Source organism: Diabrotica undecimpunctata, chromosome 2 (assembly GCF_040954645.1).
Source record: "Diabrotica undecimpunctata isolate CICGRU chromosome 2, icDiaUnde3, whole genome shotgun sequence".
In the NCBI taxonomy this organism is placed as follows: domain Eukaryota; kingdom Metazoa; phylum Arthropoda; class Insecta; order Coleoptera; family Chrysomelidae; genus Diabrotica; species Diabrotica undecimpunctata.
The window spans coordinates 14001184-14018460 of NC_092804.1; the positions used below are offsets into that span (position 1 = coordinate 14001184).

General features: G+C 33.8%; 1 protein-coding gene across 1 annotated transcript in view; it reads left to right on the forward strand.

Moving 5' to 3' along the window:
• Positions 1-2428: 2428 nt before the first annotated feature.
• Hydr2 (abhydrolase domain-containing protein 2) overlaps positions 2429-17277 on the forward strand; it is a 122622-nt gene continuing 107773 nt past the window's right edge. Inside the window, exon 1 of the mRNA XM_072522303.1 lies at positions 2429-2724. Within this exon, the coding sequence (XP_072378404.1) occupies positions 2570-2724 (155 nt within the window). The 5' untranslated portion in view covers positions 2429-2569. The remainder of the gene's footprint in view (positions 2725-17277) is intronic.

Genomic DNA, 17277 nt, shown 5'->3' on the forward strand with positions numbered 1-17277 from the left:
GAGAGAAGTGTACCTAATGAAAGATGGAAAATGCTCTGATCATTGGCAACAAGGCTACACAAATAAGGGTACGACGTGACGGTCCGAGCTACAGTCTGGTAGAGGTGTCTTGGTCGGGGTTCTACGGAGCTAGACTACAATAGATTCGCGAGTGAGGTAAATAAGGGAACAAGTAAAAGAAGAAACTTTTGGGCAGCACCCTATATTTGAAGGAATAGGAAACCCTAGTAAATACGAGAAAGAACAGAAAGAAAATAAGATAAAAACAATACGAGAAAGATACATATAGTTACTACACGGGAACAAAAAGAGTAGGGAAGAGTAATTATATCCCGTGGTAAACACTAAAAATACGTTGTATTATACCTAATATATTCTTATACCACAAAACAGCCGAAATATAAACCAGAAGATAAGAGTGGCCCAAATACAACACCATCCTCTTCACATAATACGATTAAGCCAAGTACTCGCTTACAAGATCATCATAAAAATAGAAATTGATATAAAGTTGAATGCTCGAATAAATAAACTTTGATAAAATGAAAGGCAGATATCGAGCACAGTTGTATTAATTAAATCTTGCCCAAGTACTTTTGCTTCCTAGAGCATCTTCAGGGGCATTTCGTCAATTTTGGGCTATCCAACAATCGCAGAATGTCATAAACATAAAATTAAACATAAAATTGTACATAACACTACACTAAACAAGGACAAACAGTTTAAAATTATTTAAAAACTAGTCGAAACTACATTCTGGTCGGCAACAGGAGAGAGAATCATTCTTGATAGCCTTCATATCAATGCTTAGTTCACTTGAAATTTCTACTGCTTTTCTTTGAATAATTTTACCAGAAACAATATTATTTTTTAAACCCAAATTACGAAGCAAATCGAAAATAATTTGATAATACAGCACCCGTGAAGAAATTACCGAAACACAAGTGAAATTCAAGAAGGTAATGGAAACATTCTAAAAGGAGAAAAAGCGATAATAAGGACATAGACAGAGTATTTCCCATTATGTATATAAAAATGCCGTGGCAGGACTAACCTGTCACTTCTGGAACAGCTTTAACTATATAAACGACAGGCTAATAAAAAAATTAAACCGAGAATATCTAATTAGTTTAGCCATAAAAACGCTTACTATGGAACTATTGGTAGTAGAAGGAAAGGTAGAAAATGTTTTTAAAAACCGCTTGATAAATGGGTTATCAGATAGTTTCCTCTACAAACTCTTCTTCATAAGGGTATTTATGCTAGACAATACAAAACATAGGTATCTTAAAAACTCACATGTGTGTCATCAGCATATGACTGAAGCGATATCTTGACGCTCATAGACGTGATTAGCATGCAACGTGTTAAGTTGCTGTTTTGATTTTAGTTTTATGAACATTTTAAATAGTATAGGTATACCAGTCTTGTCTCCTAATATTGATTGACTGAATATTTTTTAAGATTTCCAAGTATTGAAAATGGATGTAAACACTAAAAACTATATTTATCCTACTATTCTTCTTATGGTGCCTATCCGTTACGGATGTTGGCTATTCTGACTTTGTTGACTGCTGCCCTGAAAAGTCCGGTAGTGGTTAAGTTAAACCATTTTCGCAGGTTATGCAGGTTGTAGTTCTGTTCGTTGCCTTCATTATGATGGAATTGTTAAAATATGAAATATATACATTACATGTACATGGTTGGAAAGACATTTACTGATATGAACTATACGACGCTGTAATATATTAAAAATTTCCACTGAAATATTTTAATCCGCACCTGTTCCTTAATTTAATATAACCTAGAGAGAAGGCAACTTATTTTATCGCACTGTAATATTAGTTGCATAGCTTAGTTGATTGTTAATTTATTTTTATATAATATTTTTTAATGAGAAGATTTATTTAAAATAATTTAGTAAACAGTATTTGAGAAACCACAACAAATTAAAAATTGTAAGTATTTTAATATTATGAATACATTCTTAATATTTCTTTATCTTTTAGCAAATATTTTGAACTTAATGTAGTATGCTGTGTTTTCAAAGAAAAAAATATAAAAATTATTTTTTTGCATAAATAAATAAAAACTAAGTTTAGTGATAAAGTTAGTAAATTATTTAAATAGTTGAGTTTTTTTTTCTACATTCAAACTCAAAGAATCAGTCATGAATAGAATCGAACAATCGAATAGGTCCAAAATTTCGAATCCTAAGTATGATATAAAATGTTTTGTGTTATTTTATAGTTAACATTAAATATTATGTTGTTGCTAGTTTAAAGTGGTTAATAATTTTGAAAAAATGGTTATAAAGAGATTATATTATTATGCGTGTATTATTCTAATTTAATAAGCAAATCGATTATAGTCGATTATAATCGATGTATTAATATATTTTCAGTTTTCAGTATCAATATCAACTGTCAAGTCAAACTCCAATTGGTCAGGCGTCAGGCTCACAGACAGGCTCAATAAATATATTATTATCCATGCATTTTACTTTCGCGTTTGGCATTGTTTTAGTAGTGGTGCTGTTCTAATAGTAACCGGCTGTGTCGTGACAACTATGTCGACGGTATTATTAGCTGCCGTAGCTGTCATCATTTGTATTCTATTCCGAATTTTAAATGTAAACAGTGAACCTCACAAGCCTTCGGTATGGTGCGGCGATAATAATTTCCTCAACAATATCCAGAAAATAGCACCTGTCCTTAACGAACAGTAAGTCCCTTTTTATATTATATGTTTAACGTGGAAAAGTGCTGAGATCGCACTTATTTCAACATGTAAAGTCACTCTTTAAATGTATTGATTTTGTGTAAAAATTTCCAGTTCTTTCTAGTTCAAATATAGTTCTTTCTAGTTCAAATACAGTCTCACAAATATGTAAATAGCGGTTACATTACAAGGAACATTTTGAAAGATTTGTTTTCTTTTATCTTAACTATTTTTAATAGGAATTTCTGTATCTGTCCTTAATTAAACAAATACTGCTAAAATTATATCATAAAAAATCACATATTTTAGATAAATACAATCTTATAATTCACTATAAAACATTAACAATCTGAAGAAAAAATAATCAATACATTGTATTATCATATTAGAACAAATAAGGACATGTGATCAGTGATCACAGTTTTATTGCCTATTTTTACATTTTACATCAACATGGTTAATAAAATATTTTACTTTCACCAATCCATTTTTTAGATTATAACTCCCTGTAATTTTTTCTAATCCTTTCATTTAAGTAATTAATATTAGGAAGGCTAACACTTTTCTCCTTCATAATTACCAATGTTTAGTTATTTGTTTTACTCCCAAAGTAGCCTTTAGTTTCTTTTTTCAAATTGACAATATTTAGTAAATTTTGTAATGTTATTCATTGAAAACAGTCTCAATTTTTGGAATATTGATCAATTGTGAAAAGCTTCTAGTATTTCCTACTTGAGATAAAAAACTTAACTTCTTCTTTAGGTACCATGTCCTTATTCAGAAGTTGGCTCATCATGTTAACAATTTCTTGAAATCTTTTTTATCAGCTGGTGCAAGAAGTAATTCTTTTACCATGAGAGCATTGTTTTGGCCTATCTCATCTTTTTCCTACCTCAAAGGGATGAAGAATGCCAACACAGACAAACAATTGAATATCAAAATCATGTTATGTTTGCTGTTGAGCTGCAGAGTAGACCTCAAATTATCTTAAGAGTTCTGTACAAAAAGTACAAGGTACAAAGATTTCCTTCTCTGGTACCCTATTTAAAATGTAAAGCAAATTTCTGATTTGTTCCTTAAAATGTGTCTGCTATTCGGCCACATAGATTACCCATGCCTTGAAGCAAAATGCAATAAGATTATTCTTAAATTCTAAATATCAAACATGTTCATATCACATAATTAAGGTTCTCCAAGATTTTATTTTATAATAAATCAGTTGATTTTTTTTCTTGTTTGCCTGTAATAAGACTAGACCAGATCCAGACTAGATCTGTCACATATGCTGTGGCGCACCCAGGGGGGTGCCAGGGAATGGAAATCCTCATAGGAAATGACATACTGTTCTCCCTGAACTTTGCGGATGACCAAGTCGTCCTAGCTCAAGATTCTTATGATCTAGAATTTATGATAATGCATCTATACAGAAAATATTTAAAATGGGGGTTACAAGTCAGCATGAAGAAAACAGAATATTTAGTTATCAATTCAGATGCAAGGTTTGAAATGTTGATAGACGAGGATGTGGAAATAAAACAAGTGGAAAAATTTAAATATTTAGGTGCACTCATTATTAAGAACGGTTTGGGAGAAACCGAAATTAAACACCAAATTAATCAGGAACGTAAAATTGTAGGATGTCTGAACTCCTTATGGTGGGATCGCAACTTTTCCAAAAGGAACAAAAAAAGAATAGGGCAAACCATGGTTGAATCAGTTCTTTGTTATGGCTCTGAAGTATGTACAATTAATGCAGAGCTGAAGAGAAGATTGTTGGCAGTTGAAATGGATTATTTGAGAAGTGAGAAGTGCTAGAACATCAAGGCAGCAAAGGAAGACCAACGAATCTATAAGAAATAACATGAATGCTACAGAAACGGTCATTGACAGAATAGAAAAAAGAGGTTCAAAATGGTTTGGACACCTATTGGGAATGCCTGACGAACGTTGGCCCCAAAAACTTCACAAATGGAAGAAGAAAAGAGAGCGATGGAATCTAGAGGTTTGGAGGAGGAGCATGACTTGGACCGGGAGGATTGTCGGAGGAGAACGGGAATACGGCGATAGCCGTCTCCAAAATGTATTGTATTTACAAGTTGGATTAATGTCAAACGTCAGTAAACTTATTTTAACCTTCAATTGTGACTTATTCCCATTAAAATAGTAATTACTTTAAAATGCCACAAGAAAATAGCTTCAAAACAATAGATAAGATCTAGATAAGAGAAGGGAGGCATTTTCTGAAAATTTTACTCAAAATTGTACATCAACGAATATACAGAGAATGCGAAAGAAACCTGAGCGACAATCAATTTGGATTTCGTATGGGGCTTGGTACAAGGGAGGCATTATTTGGCTCCAGATATTACTACAAAAATGCCGAGATCAGCGAAAACACGTGTTTCTCTGTTTCATCGACTACGAAAAAGCGTTTGATCGAGTAAAACACACAGAACTCATAGAAACCCTAACACAACATGGTATAGACCATAACACTGTAGCACTTATTAAAAAACTATATTGGGATCAAATGGCGTCGATCAAAATAGACAATCGTCTGACAGCAGAACTGCCAATAAAAAGAGGAGTTCGTCAGGGCTGTGTACTTTCTCCACTGTTATTCAATATATATTCCGAAAAGATCTTTCAAAATGCCCTCGAAAATATTGAAGAAGGAATAAAAATCAACGGAGAATAGGTAAACAACTTAAGATACGCAGACGACACCGTCATTATTTCGGACAGTGCTGAGGGTTTACAACGACTTTTGAATGTCATAACCAGAGAGGGAGATAGCTTGGGACTAAATATAAACACAAATAAAACAAAAGTATTAATATTTGTATCTATAACAAACATATAGACCCAGTTCAAAGATTCCCGTATCTTGGTTGCTGGATAACAAACGACCTTGACCACGAGGTCGAAATACGTGCTCATATAGAATATGACGAATGAAAAAATTCTTAATAAACTCTACGTTATTGTTAGATATCCGATACCAATTTGTAAAAACGTTTATTTATTCCATATTGCTATACGGAGTGGAAACATGGACTCTCGGAATTACAAGTATGAGACGTATAGAAGCCTTTGAGATGTGGGTTTTTCGAAGGATGCTAAAGATCTCTTGGACAGAGCACGTGACCAACAACGAGGTGCTAAGAAAATGGGTACTGAGAGAGAACTCCTAAATATTGTAAAAAACAGAAAATACAGAGGAGAAAAATACAACTTCCTACGACTTATAATGGAAGGGAAAGTGGAAGGAAGAAGAAAATGCTCCTGGTTGAAGAACAGCTCAAGATAGAGAGCAATTTGCTGTAGTTATAGCTAACCTTCAGTAATGGAGAAGGCACCTTAAGAAGAAGAAGATCACACGAAGAAATTACCGATGTGTTTGAGGATTACTTTTATTATTATTATTATTACTTTATTTTCACAAAATTAATGGAAAAGTTACCGACGTTCTCATGGAACAAGTAGATATAATTGACTGGCTTCAACGCAAAACCATACCGTATGATCAGACTATGCTTAAAACGGAATTATTACAAATTGCAAGTTAACATAAATCGTACTACAAAAAATAAGTCATTGACGAAATGACAAAAACAAAAGGAATAACGGTATTACTTATGTTTGCCACCTTATCATTGTTAACTGAATCCAATAGAGTTAATATGGGTTCAAGTAAAATGTAAACTGGCCAGACAAAATAAAACTTTTAAATTGAAGTCTGCGTTCTTATTAAGCGGAATATAATATAGAATATTTAATGCAATATTAATGTATTAGCAAATATGTAACAACATTGTTGTAAGTTGTAAATAACAAAATTATCAAAATTCTAATTATTTTAAATAATAAAACACAAGTAACTTGATAATGGTCTAGACTTGATAAGAAAAAAAACTATCCTGTTTCAGAATTTTCACAAAATCCAATGAATATTGCCAAATATCAACGTGAACTCTTTTTAGTGGCCAACCCTGTATATTATTTATTAATATGAGGGCTCGATAGACAATTTACTTTTGCTTAAAGTTCGCATTATCCTTTTATCTCTACGAGAATCAGTATTACAATGGCAAAGATACATCTGAACATGTAACTTGAATAAATTAAATAAATTGCTATGAATTATTCCTAGAATTGTTAGCTCTTATCTACCTATAGATATTTCTCTGATAAACGGAAACACTTATGTTAAATCACAATGTTAGTCACGTTATATAAAACTTATTAGTTATGAGTAAATGGCCAATTTTAGTGATTACTACTGATTACCTTATTTTATTGTTTATAAAACTTGTACAAATTTTATAAAACTTGTATCTAATTTTCTAATTTATGTTCATGTCTATTTTCACTATTTCTAGTATGGTAGTCTACTTAATATGTATGAATGGGCGTTTTATTCGCTTTGTTTATATTTCATAATACTTGAAAGGTGCACAGTGATGTCATTCTGAATTAATAATATTAAAGAAATTTATTATCATATAAAATAAACCATTATTACGTGATTCACCTTAAATATCGTTGTGATTCATGCAGTTTTTTATAGATATTTATTAGAAAATTGCCAGAATACCTAGTTCTGCATTAATATTGATGCAAGGTATTTAACTAAAAAAATTTAAACTCCTGGTTTGATTTGGAAACGTTTTACACACTGTATTACTAATATAATGAGCTACAAACTACAAAAAAGTATTCAAAATGGCCACCATCTGCTTGAATACAGTACCGAAGTCTGTTAGGCCCTTCATCGAGCATTGTACGGATGACATCCTTAGGAAAATATTGTCCACAGCTTCTACCAGCGCCCGCTTCAATAACTCCAAATTATGGTGACGTCGTGTACATACAATGCCCTCTAAAACTGACCACAATTTGTAGTCGAGTGCATTAAGGTCTGGGCTGGCTGGCGGCCAATGATCAATACTAATAAATTCGGGTATATGATTTTCAAGCCACTGTTGAGTATTTTTGGCCTTAAGCGCAGGCGCAGAGTCTTATTGAAATATCCATGGTCTATTTTGAAATGTAAAGTATATTCATTTAGCAAATTCCCATCTGTAAACATGAGCACGTGTTGATATTCGCCCTTTCATTCGTCAAGAGGCTATTAAATATAATTTATTGCCTTAAGCCAGACGGATTCTCATGTTACAGATCCAAACTTACCAGTCTGTTTAAATTCAAATTGTAGCGTGTTGGTTTTTTATTCGAAATGTTTACTTTGTTATGTATCTCTCAGTTAATGAATATTTTATTTTAGCACATTTTCCTTCAATGGAACATTAAATTTTGCTCACAGTGATTAAATTTCAAGAAATTCTTACACTAATAATCATGAATGTGTTGCTTGTGTGAGTCCATTTCAAAAGGTAAAAGAAATAATAAATTAGACTTACTCACAAACAAGTTAATTTAACTATCCAGACGACCGGTTTCGCTTTCTACAATATGCAAAGCATCTTCAGGTCTCGATACAAAGTTAAATAAATGATGCCGGTACTCTATTAATTGATGGTTGAAAGAACATGGTTTAAACTATCCTGTATTGTTGAATGGAGAACTTAAGTCTGCTATTGTAATTGTTTGACAGTAAACGGGGAAGTTCTTGAGGAGACAGATTTTATCCAATGAAGTAGAGATAGGTGTAATGTGATTGTTTGTTAGATGAAAGTAATGTTCCATACCATTGAGTTATTTAAAAGTTATTTATATTTATTCTAGAGATATATTTATGAAATGTGTGTTATTTATTGAGATTTTATTTTATGAAGGTGACAGTTGTAAGACAATGAATGATATTAGATGTACAAATTGTGTGGGTGTGCAATTCTTTCAAGTTGTAATTATCAAATTTCTTTGATAAAGTTCTATTGGTATATATGGCAAATGATTGCAAAGTCAAGTATTTAAAATTAAAAATTAAGGACAATTTAAGACACACAGAAAACACTTAAAAGGGGGACGAAACAAACATTAAATTTAAAAAAGGGGGACTTGAATGCACTACATCTCTTACTTGGAGACAATGAGTTTTTTTTGCATATTGCATATTGTAGAAAGCGAAACCGGTCGTCTGGATAGTTAAATTAAATTGATTGTAAGTAAGTCTAATTTATTATTTCTTTTACCTTTTTTTTTCTTACACTAATAGTTTAAGAAATAAATATTTTTTATTTATTTTCAAAAGTAAATATTTTTAAAAATCATATAATATACCTCAGTACTACCCTGTTTGGCTTTCACGTGCGTTTGTTGACAGATGGGAATTTGTAAAACGAATGTCGTTTAGTGGGGTTTAGGAGTTCCACTAAATTTGTTAAAATGTCCCGTTGATAAATTCTCGCCGCTGTTTTAACGCCCTTTTCACAAAAATGTAAAGAACTGATGCCGTCATAGGACACTCCAAAAAACCGTCACTAAGGTAGGATAGTGTTCTCGTTCGAACCTTGGCACCAGTTCGCAGGCTTCCTTGGATGATCGTGCATAAACTCTATCGTTTTGCTTATTGAAAGTTTCCTTACAGTAATAATGTTTTCATCTGTAAAGGGGATTTCTTTGCCACGCCCTTTACCGTACAATGACAACAGGCGTCTTGATTTTGTTCCTATTTTGTTTGAATGCAACGGTAAGGCGCTATTCTATTTGTCCTTTGAAAGCCTTAAGTCCCAAGTATTGTTTTATAGTGCGACTCATGGTTCTCAGCGCAATATTCATTTCCCGAGCCATGATTGTTTGTTTTCGGGCAGGATTTCTGTTAATTCTTGACCCTAACAGCGTTAAGAATCTGTGGCCTACAAGCCAAACAGGGACGACTGGATCTTTTAGGCTAGCCTTCCACTTTTGAGTACTATTGATTCTGATTTTAAGTGCTATTGATTAAGTAGGTGGTAAATAGATTTACGATTGTGATTTGTTTTTCTCAGTTAATCGTTAAGAATTAAAACTCAAGGATCAAATTATATAAAATATCTTCAATGAAAGAAGTTTTTCGCCGGTACGGGCGATGTTTGGGTGTTTGAATCACCTGCGGCGATCAAGTGTATCTTTGGCTGTTTTTGTGATTTAATTTTAAAAAATCAGTTTTCAGGGATTCCTATTTTAGTCCAGAACCAGTTCTGGGGTTCAGTTCACCCAGTTATTCCTGGTTGGAAGAATCCTCATACATTAACTAGTAAGGCTAGTTGTATTGATTACCAAAACACCAAAATACTTTCCTGTACCACATGTATAGAAGCAAAGTAGACCAGAAAAATATTTTCGAGTATTTTATATGGTCGCCTGAGTGAATATTCAGAGGAGCTTCTTGGAGAATATCAAAGTGGTTTTAGGCCTGGTCGATCAACAACAGACCAGATCTTTGTGCTAAGGCAAATACCGGAAAAAACCAATGAATTTAATATCGACACATACCATCTTTTCGTAGATTTTAAATCGGCCTATGATAGTGTCCTAAGAAATAAATTGTATGAAGCCATGGATGAATTCCACATCCTCGATAAACTGATAAGATTGGTTAAGGCTACAATGCGTAAAGTTGTTTGCAAAGTCCAAATACAGGGCGAACAATCACGGGCATTTGAAACGCATGTTGGGCTGCGACAGGGAGATGCGCTGGCGTGTCTCCTTTTCAACATAGCTTTGGAAAAGGCGGTCAGGGATGCCCAAATAGACAGCAGGGGAAACATTTTTAATAAATCATCCCAAATTTTGGCATATGCAGATGATGTTGATCTAGTTGCCCGCACAACACGCAAGCTAGAAGAAATGTATACCACCTTGTCACACGCCTCAAAAAATATGGGCCTGCAACTAAATGAAAATAAAACTAAGGTAATGGCATCAACACCCAACAATAGAGCCAGAAACATCGGCCACCAATTCACGGTTGATAATTCTACCTTTGAAGTGGTGGACCAATTCACATACTTAGGCTCCCTGATCACCAAGGAGAACGTCATGACGGAAGAAATCAAGCGAAGAATAATTCTAGCAAACAAATGCTATTTTGGACTGAGTAGACATATGAGAAGCAGAAACTTAGGCCAAAAAACAAAAATAACCATATACAAAACCCTTATACAACCAGTGTTGACATATGGGTCGGAGGCATGGACCATTTCCAAGACAGATGAAAATCTCCTGCTTATATTTGAACGAAGGATCCTGAGAAGAATATTTGGTGGCATCTGTGAAAATGGTGTTTGGAGAAGGAGGTACAACTACGAGATATATCACAGATATAAACATATATTTGGTGGTAAAGACGTAGTATCCTTTATAAAAATAGGAAGACTAAGATGGTCAGGACATCTGGCAAGATCACAGCAGAACAACCCTCCTAGAAGAATCCTTATGTCACAACCTGTGGGAAGTAGAAAAAGGGGTAGACCAAAACTCAGATGGAGGGATGGTGTAGATGAGGATGGTAGACAGATAGGCGCAGCAAACTGGCAACAGTTGGCAATGGATAGAACTGACTGGCGTAATAGACTTGGGAAGGTCGAGGCTCTTTTATAGGGCTGTAGCACCAATGATGATGATGACTTTCCTGTACCACATGTATAGAAGCAAAGTAGACCAGAAAAAGTTTACCGAAAGGTCAAGTTAGACATGATACATCCATGCTAGTGCAAGTGCGTGGACACTTGGTAGGTCTCATATCGGAAAAAAGCTGGGGAGGGGCAAGTATTGTTTTTATGTTAACCGATGATTATACTCGAAAAACTTTTCTATAGTTATTCAAGTCTAAGAGTGAAACTTTGTCCAAGTTTCCAGAATTTAAAAGACTCGTTGGAAATTAAACGGGCTTAAAATGAAACGCTACAGGAACGATAACGGTTTAGAATTTTGTAATGCTCAGCTTAGAACTCGCCAAAGCTAATTAAAAAAAGCGGGTGGGAGTGATTGTGTAAAATCGCTCTCAAGTGTACCAAACTAAGAGAGAACCGTGCAAGTGTGCATGGGAAATTTTAATATTCTAACCCCAAATATAATTTATTACGAAAAGGGAACTTTTAAGTACATACTCTTATACGTATTCGAAGCGATTAGTAATATTTTCTAGACATAATCAATTGAAAATACAGTGTCGTCAAAAGTTTTAAAAGCTAGGACTTTGCTTACTGATTCGGGTTTACCTAGCTTATTGGGAAGAAGCAGTGGACACAGCAATATATTTAAAAAATCGTAGCTCTACTACAGCTATTAATGGGACTCTTACTGAAGAATTAAGGACTGGTTCCAAGGTGGATTTGAGTCATTTAAGTGTATTTGGATGTAAAGCTTATTCTCATATACCTAAGAATTTTAGAAATAAATTTGATGTCAAATCTAAACCCATTATTATGGTATAGTATTGTGAACATACAAAGGGCTATAGATTGGTTAACCCCAATTGTCGAGGTAAATTAAAATCTTAATAAAGGTCACTCTTAGTTTAAAATGGGTTATTACGGGTATTTCTTCTGAATCGGTATTAATTATAGTTCGTTCAGTACGTTGTTATAGCGATTGTATTTTTACCGAATATAATTGGGTGTCTTAAATTTACCTCCTCTAAACTATGCGCAACCAATCGATAATCACATCAGAAGTTGAATATAGTAGTCATGGTCCAAAGGCTAGAAGTAAAGATGTCTTGTTACTATTCTTGTGGAGTGAGATGGCAAAAATTACCAAAGTAGCTAAACATAGTTTGCTGAGTAAAAATACAAAATTTAAGAAAAGGGAGTATTTGAGGTGAATATTAACAAAGGTATATTAGTAACTAACTAGAAGGACAAAGGCGAAGTTCTTATGATGAGTACAAAGCATACCTACTGTATCGGCTGTCAAAGGGGAGGAATAGTTGAAAATAATAATTGAGCTCCTGGGTTCAGCTATTGTCAAAGCCTATACAGTGATGAGTGTCTTACCACCCGGCAAAATAGCGGAAAGGATAGAAGACAGATTAAGTTGTGAGATAGTACGAGATAAGGCTAGTTATTAGACGTGTCTATTTGACTTCAGTCATAATTATACGGATGACCTCGAAAATATTTTATTTTAATAATTTCTGATGTTAGAATAAATGATTAAATATATTAAGATATATTATAGTAAAAAACATTAATTAGTAGCGATTTTAAATTATAAATCTTTAAGTTTATTTAATAATAAAAATAACTCAACTGAAATATTTGACTAAACTAAATAGGTATGATCAGTCCGAAAACAATTATTGTATCTAGAATTGGTGTAATAGTTAGAGACGTTGTCTATCGATAAGAAGACTGGGGTTCAATTCACACCAAGGGTAAAATTTTTGTTTTACTCAATCAAAAATAATAGAAAATATGATACATATTAGGTAACAAGTTTTCGAAAAACTTATTATTTACAATTTATTCTTATTTCCATGTTATAAAATAGAAATACAAAATATTTCAAATTCAATTCCAGTTTTACAGTCTTCAGTTGTGAATAGAAAATAATCCATTGAAGACTGTTTAATGTCAAATCCATCACTAAATTCTCAGTGTTAATATCAATTCCTCTGTACAGGTAATGCTTTTCAAAACAATTGACGACATTGGAATGGATGCGCGCGAACAGCTACCTGCTTTATAGCTAACCAAATCATCAAGCCTTCAAATAAGCCAAGTTATCAAATAATAACACATCGAGAAGTGTTTTTTACGGTAAACAGAAACTTTTTATTGAAAAAACAATTCGTGAAAAGGATTTTAACGGTCGAGAAAAAAGTGCAAATTGTTGTCTGGCATGTGAATGGATTATCAGACAACATGATTAGACAACAATTTGTAAATATGTTTCCAAATAGGCCGGCTCCAGCACGATCAACAATTCAGTCTATTATACGTAATTTTTTTACTTATGGATCCGTGTTCGATCCAAGAGGAGTTCGTAGACGAAGGGAGGTAAATCCAGATTTGGAACTAAGGGACACTTTGATTTGTGCAAGTATTGAGCAAAATCCTACCCAATCAACACCTCGTCTCGGAAAACAATGTGGAATTCCAAGGTTTAGAGTAGGTGAAATTTTGTAAAGACGTCGATACCGTCCCTATAAACTTCATAAATCCAACGAACAATTCCCTGGGGATCAATATAGACGTTTAGAATTTTGTCAAACTGCAATGGAAATGTCACATCAAGATGAACATTTTTTAGAGCACGTTTTGTTCACCGATGAATGTACGTTTTCATTGCATGGCCGTCAGATTTATGTCTCTCGTACCCAGCGTCTTCGAAAAGTAAATGTTTGTGGAGGCATAATAGGGAATCATGTCATTGGTCCATTTTTTTATAGACGGTATGTTGACTGGGCGGAAATACTTGGAACTTCTGCAAAATGAAATTGTCCTAGCCCTTTGTAATTTACCATTACCTTTCGATTCCATATGATTTTAACACGATGGTTGTTCTGCACATAATTCTCGCATCGTCAGTGAATATCTCGGTGCGACTTTTCCTAATCGATTGATTAGTGGCCACTGATATTTTTTTATTTTTGTAGAATTTTTACTTATTTAAACATTGTTTAAAAGTTTTTACTTTATTTTATTTATTTATTTGTCAATAAACTTTTTTGTTTTAACTTTAGTTTTTGTTTAGTTTTGTTTAGTGATTCAAAGCAAAACGATATTTGCATAATTTCAAATTATTAAAAAAAAAAAAAAAAAAGAAAACCACATGTGGGTTTTGAACTCTAATCGTCTGCGATGTCTGTATCGCAATGTCGAATTCTTACCACTAATCCACGAAGGATTTATAATTATTCCGTGACAAGAGTGTATGAAACTCCTCAAATCATAGTAGAAATTATTCTTGGTTAATAATTTAAAACTTTAGATTAAATAATCGCTACACATTTTTGCTTTATTGTGGTCAATCAGTTTTTACTTTATGCGAAATTAAAAAATGGAAATACGTCACACATTCGACGTTACTCTTACTCATAATAATTATGACCGAGGTGATTTAGCTCGAATCTAACGTCTAAAAGTGTGAGACTATCGTTAGTGGTAATGTAATGTAATATAAATTATAGGTTTTTCCGATTATTTCTCACCTCTACGAGTTTCATCTCTTTTTATTTCACAAGGTAACTGTGTTTTCTATCTCTTACGTTAAAAAGCCGGGTGGTAAGACACTCATCACTGTATAATTCACCTAAAAGTAACCCACAGTAAAATGTTCATATATGCTCCACTTTCAATGAAAAGTTGATTTGTCAATCTGTAGATTTCTCTAGAGGAAATACAAAGTTCAAGCAGACGAGGCTATGTCAAATGTTACGGACAAAATTCAGCAGCCGATGGTAGAAATTTTGTACAGACTAAAACTCATTTTTTTATGATGCAGTCAGTGCAATAAATTCTATTGTATTACGCGCATTTGCGAGTTTTATGCATATAATCTAGACAGTTGTACGCAAATGTTATATTTTTCATTTATTTATTAATTAGATACATTTCTTGTTAACTTTAAAAGACAATAACTGATCTTTTGAATTAAAAATAAACGTTGGTCTACGTTATAGATAAATAAAAACCGAATAATATATTGGTATATTTCTAGACACTAATATCCTAAAAATGCAGGCTTAAGATATAAAAGATTTCACCAAGCCACTCACAAAACCTATTCTATATACACTCTTATTGTAAATTTTTATTGTATACCGGGTGTACGAATTAAACTGTGTTTTTTTCTTAAAGTTTGAATCACCCTGTGGAATATTCTAGCATTTATAAAATATTGAAATTAAAACCTAACTATAGACTCATGTTTTCTCGACATTTTGTTTTTGATTCATTCGCTTATGTTGGGTAATTCAAAAGTTAGGTAGTTAGGTAGTTAACAACTAGCCATGTTTTTCATCAATACAGACAATTTAACTCACCAGCAAAATTAACCTCACCACCTTTATTATTGTTTTTTTTACATTACCTGTGACAGTTTGTTTCCTAAATTCGTGTCATGCACGCTAGGGCAGTGGCTTTAGTTGATTCTGGTTACAGTCAATGTCATATCGCTGGTATACTCGATGTACCCAGGACTACGGTACAAGAGGCCATCAGACGATTTCGGGAGACAGGATCGTACAACCGCAGGCCAGGTCAAGGCCGAAAACGATAAACCTCAGTTCGAGATGACCGCTTCATTGTCACTAAAGTATTAAGAAATCGCTTTTGCACCGCTCCTGAAGCTCGTAGGTCTCTTCTTGAGGTGGGAAACGTTAGTGTGAGTAGACAAACGATTAGAAGAAGACTGTCAGAAATAAACTTGAGGGCTTTTCGTCCAGCTCGCGCACCACAACTGCTCCCACAACACCGTAGGGCTAGACTTAATTTTACGCGAGAATATGCTAACTGGACTATGGCAGAATGGAAGAATATGCTGTTCTCAGATGAGAGCAGAATATCCCTAAAAGGTCCAGATGGATGCCAACGTGTCTACAGGCGTCAAAATGAAAGGTTTGCTGCATGCGCTGTAACCGAAACAGTGGCTTACCGAGGAGGGTCAATAATGATTTGGGGAGGTATTTCTTACGAAGCGCGTACTGATCTTGTTGTGTTCGGTAGAGGCAGTGTGAATGCCCAAGTATACGTGCAAGAAGTTCTCCAAGACCATGTCATGCCTTTTGCACCATTCATTGGTGATAGCTTCAGACTAATGCATGACAATGCACGTTGCCATACAGCAAGATCTACCCGTGAGTACCTTAATGAGGTCGGGAATCAAGTTCTACCATGGCCAGCACACAGTCCCGATCTTAACCCAATTGAGCATATCGGGGACAACCTCTAAAGACGGATAAGAGCAAGAGTACCAGCCCCTGCATCCTTTGAAGAGCTGAAGACAGCTGCAGGCTGTGTAGAGGAGTGGCACAATATCCCCCAATCTGATATCCAAGATATCATTAATGGTGTGATGGTAAATGGTTTGATTGGTGGAGCCAAACCGGCTCCAAGAAGTCCTAAGGGCTAGAGGCGGTAACACACATTATTGATACCCAATTTTTTCCAATTAGACTTTGATTTCCAAAATATTCTTAATTTGAATTTTCTTCGAAGATTTTATTCATTGGATTTTACTGTAACAAATGAGTTTTTTTCAAAAAGATTATTTTTTCTCTTCCGCGGAAATAAAAATTGATAAAAAACATGTCTAGTTATTAAAGCACCTAACTTTTGTATTATCCAACATAAGGGAATCAATCAAAAAACAAAATGTTGAGAAAGCATGAGGCTATAGTTACGACTTAATTTCAGTATTCTACAAATGCTAGAATATTCCACAGGGTGATGCAAACTTTAAGAAAAAAACACAGTTTGATTCGTACACCCGGTATATAATGAAAATTTACCTGTTTAGCAACAATATTATTATAAAGATATTGTTAAGGAATAAGGCTATAACATATTAAAAAAATCACTTAAATCGGACAACAGGTTTAGGAGATATAAGAAATAAAAAATTACCAATTTTTAAGGTGGCCGGTTAATTTTGGCCCAGAGTGTA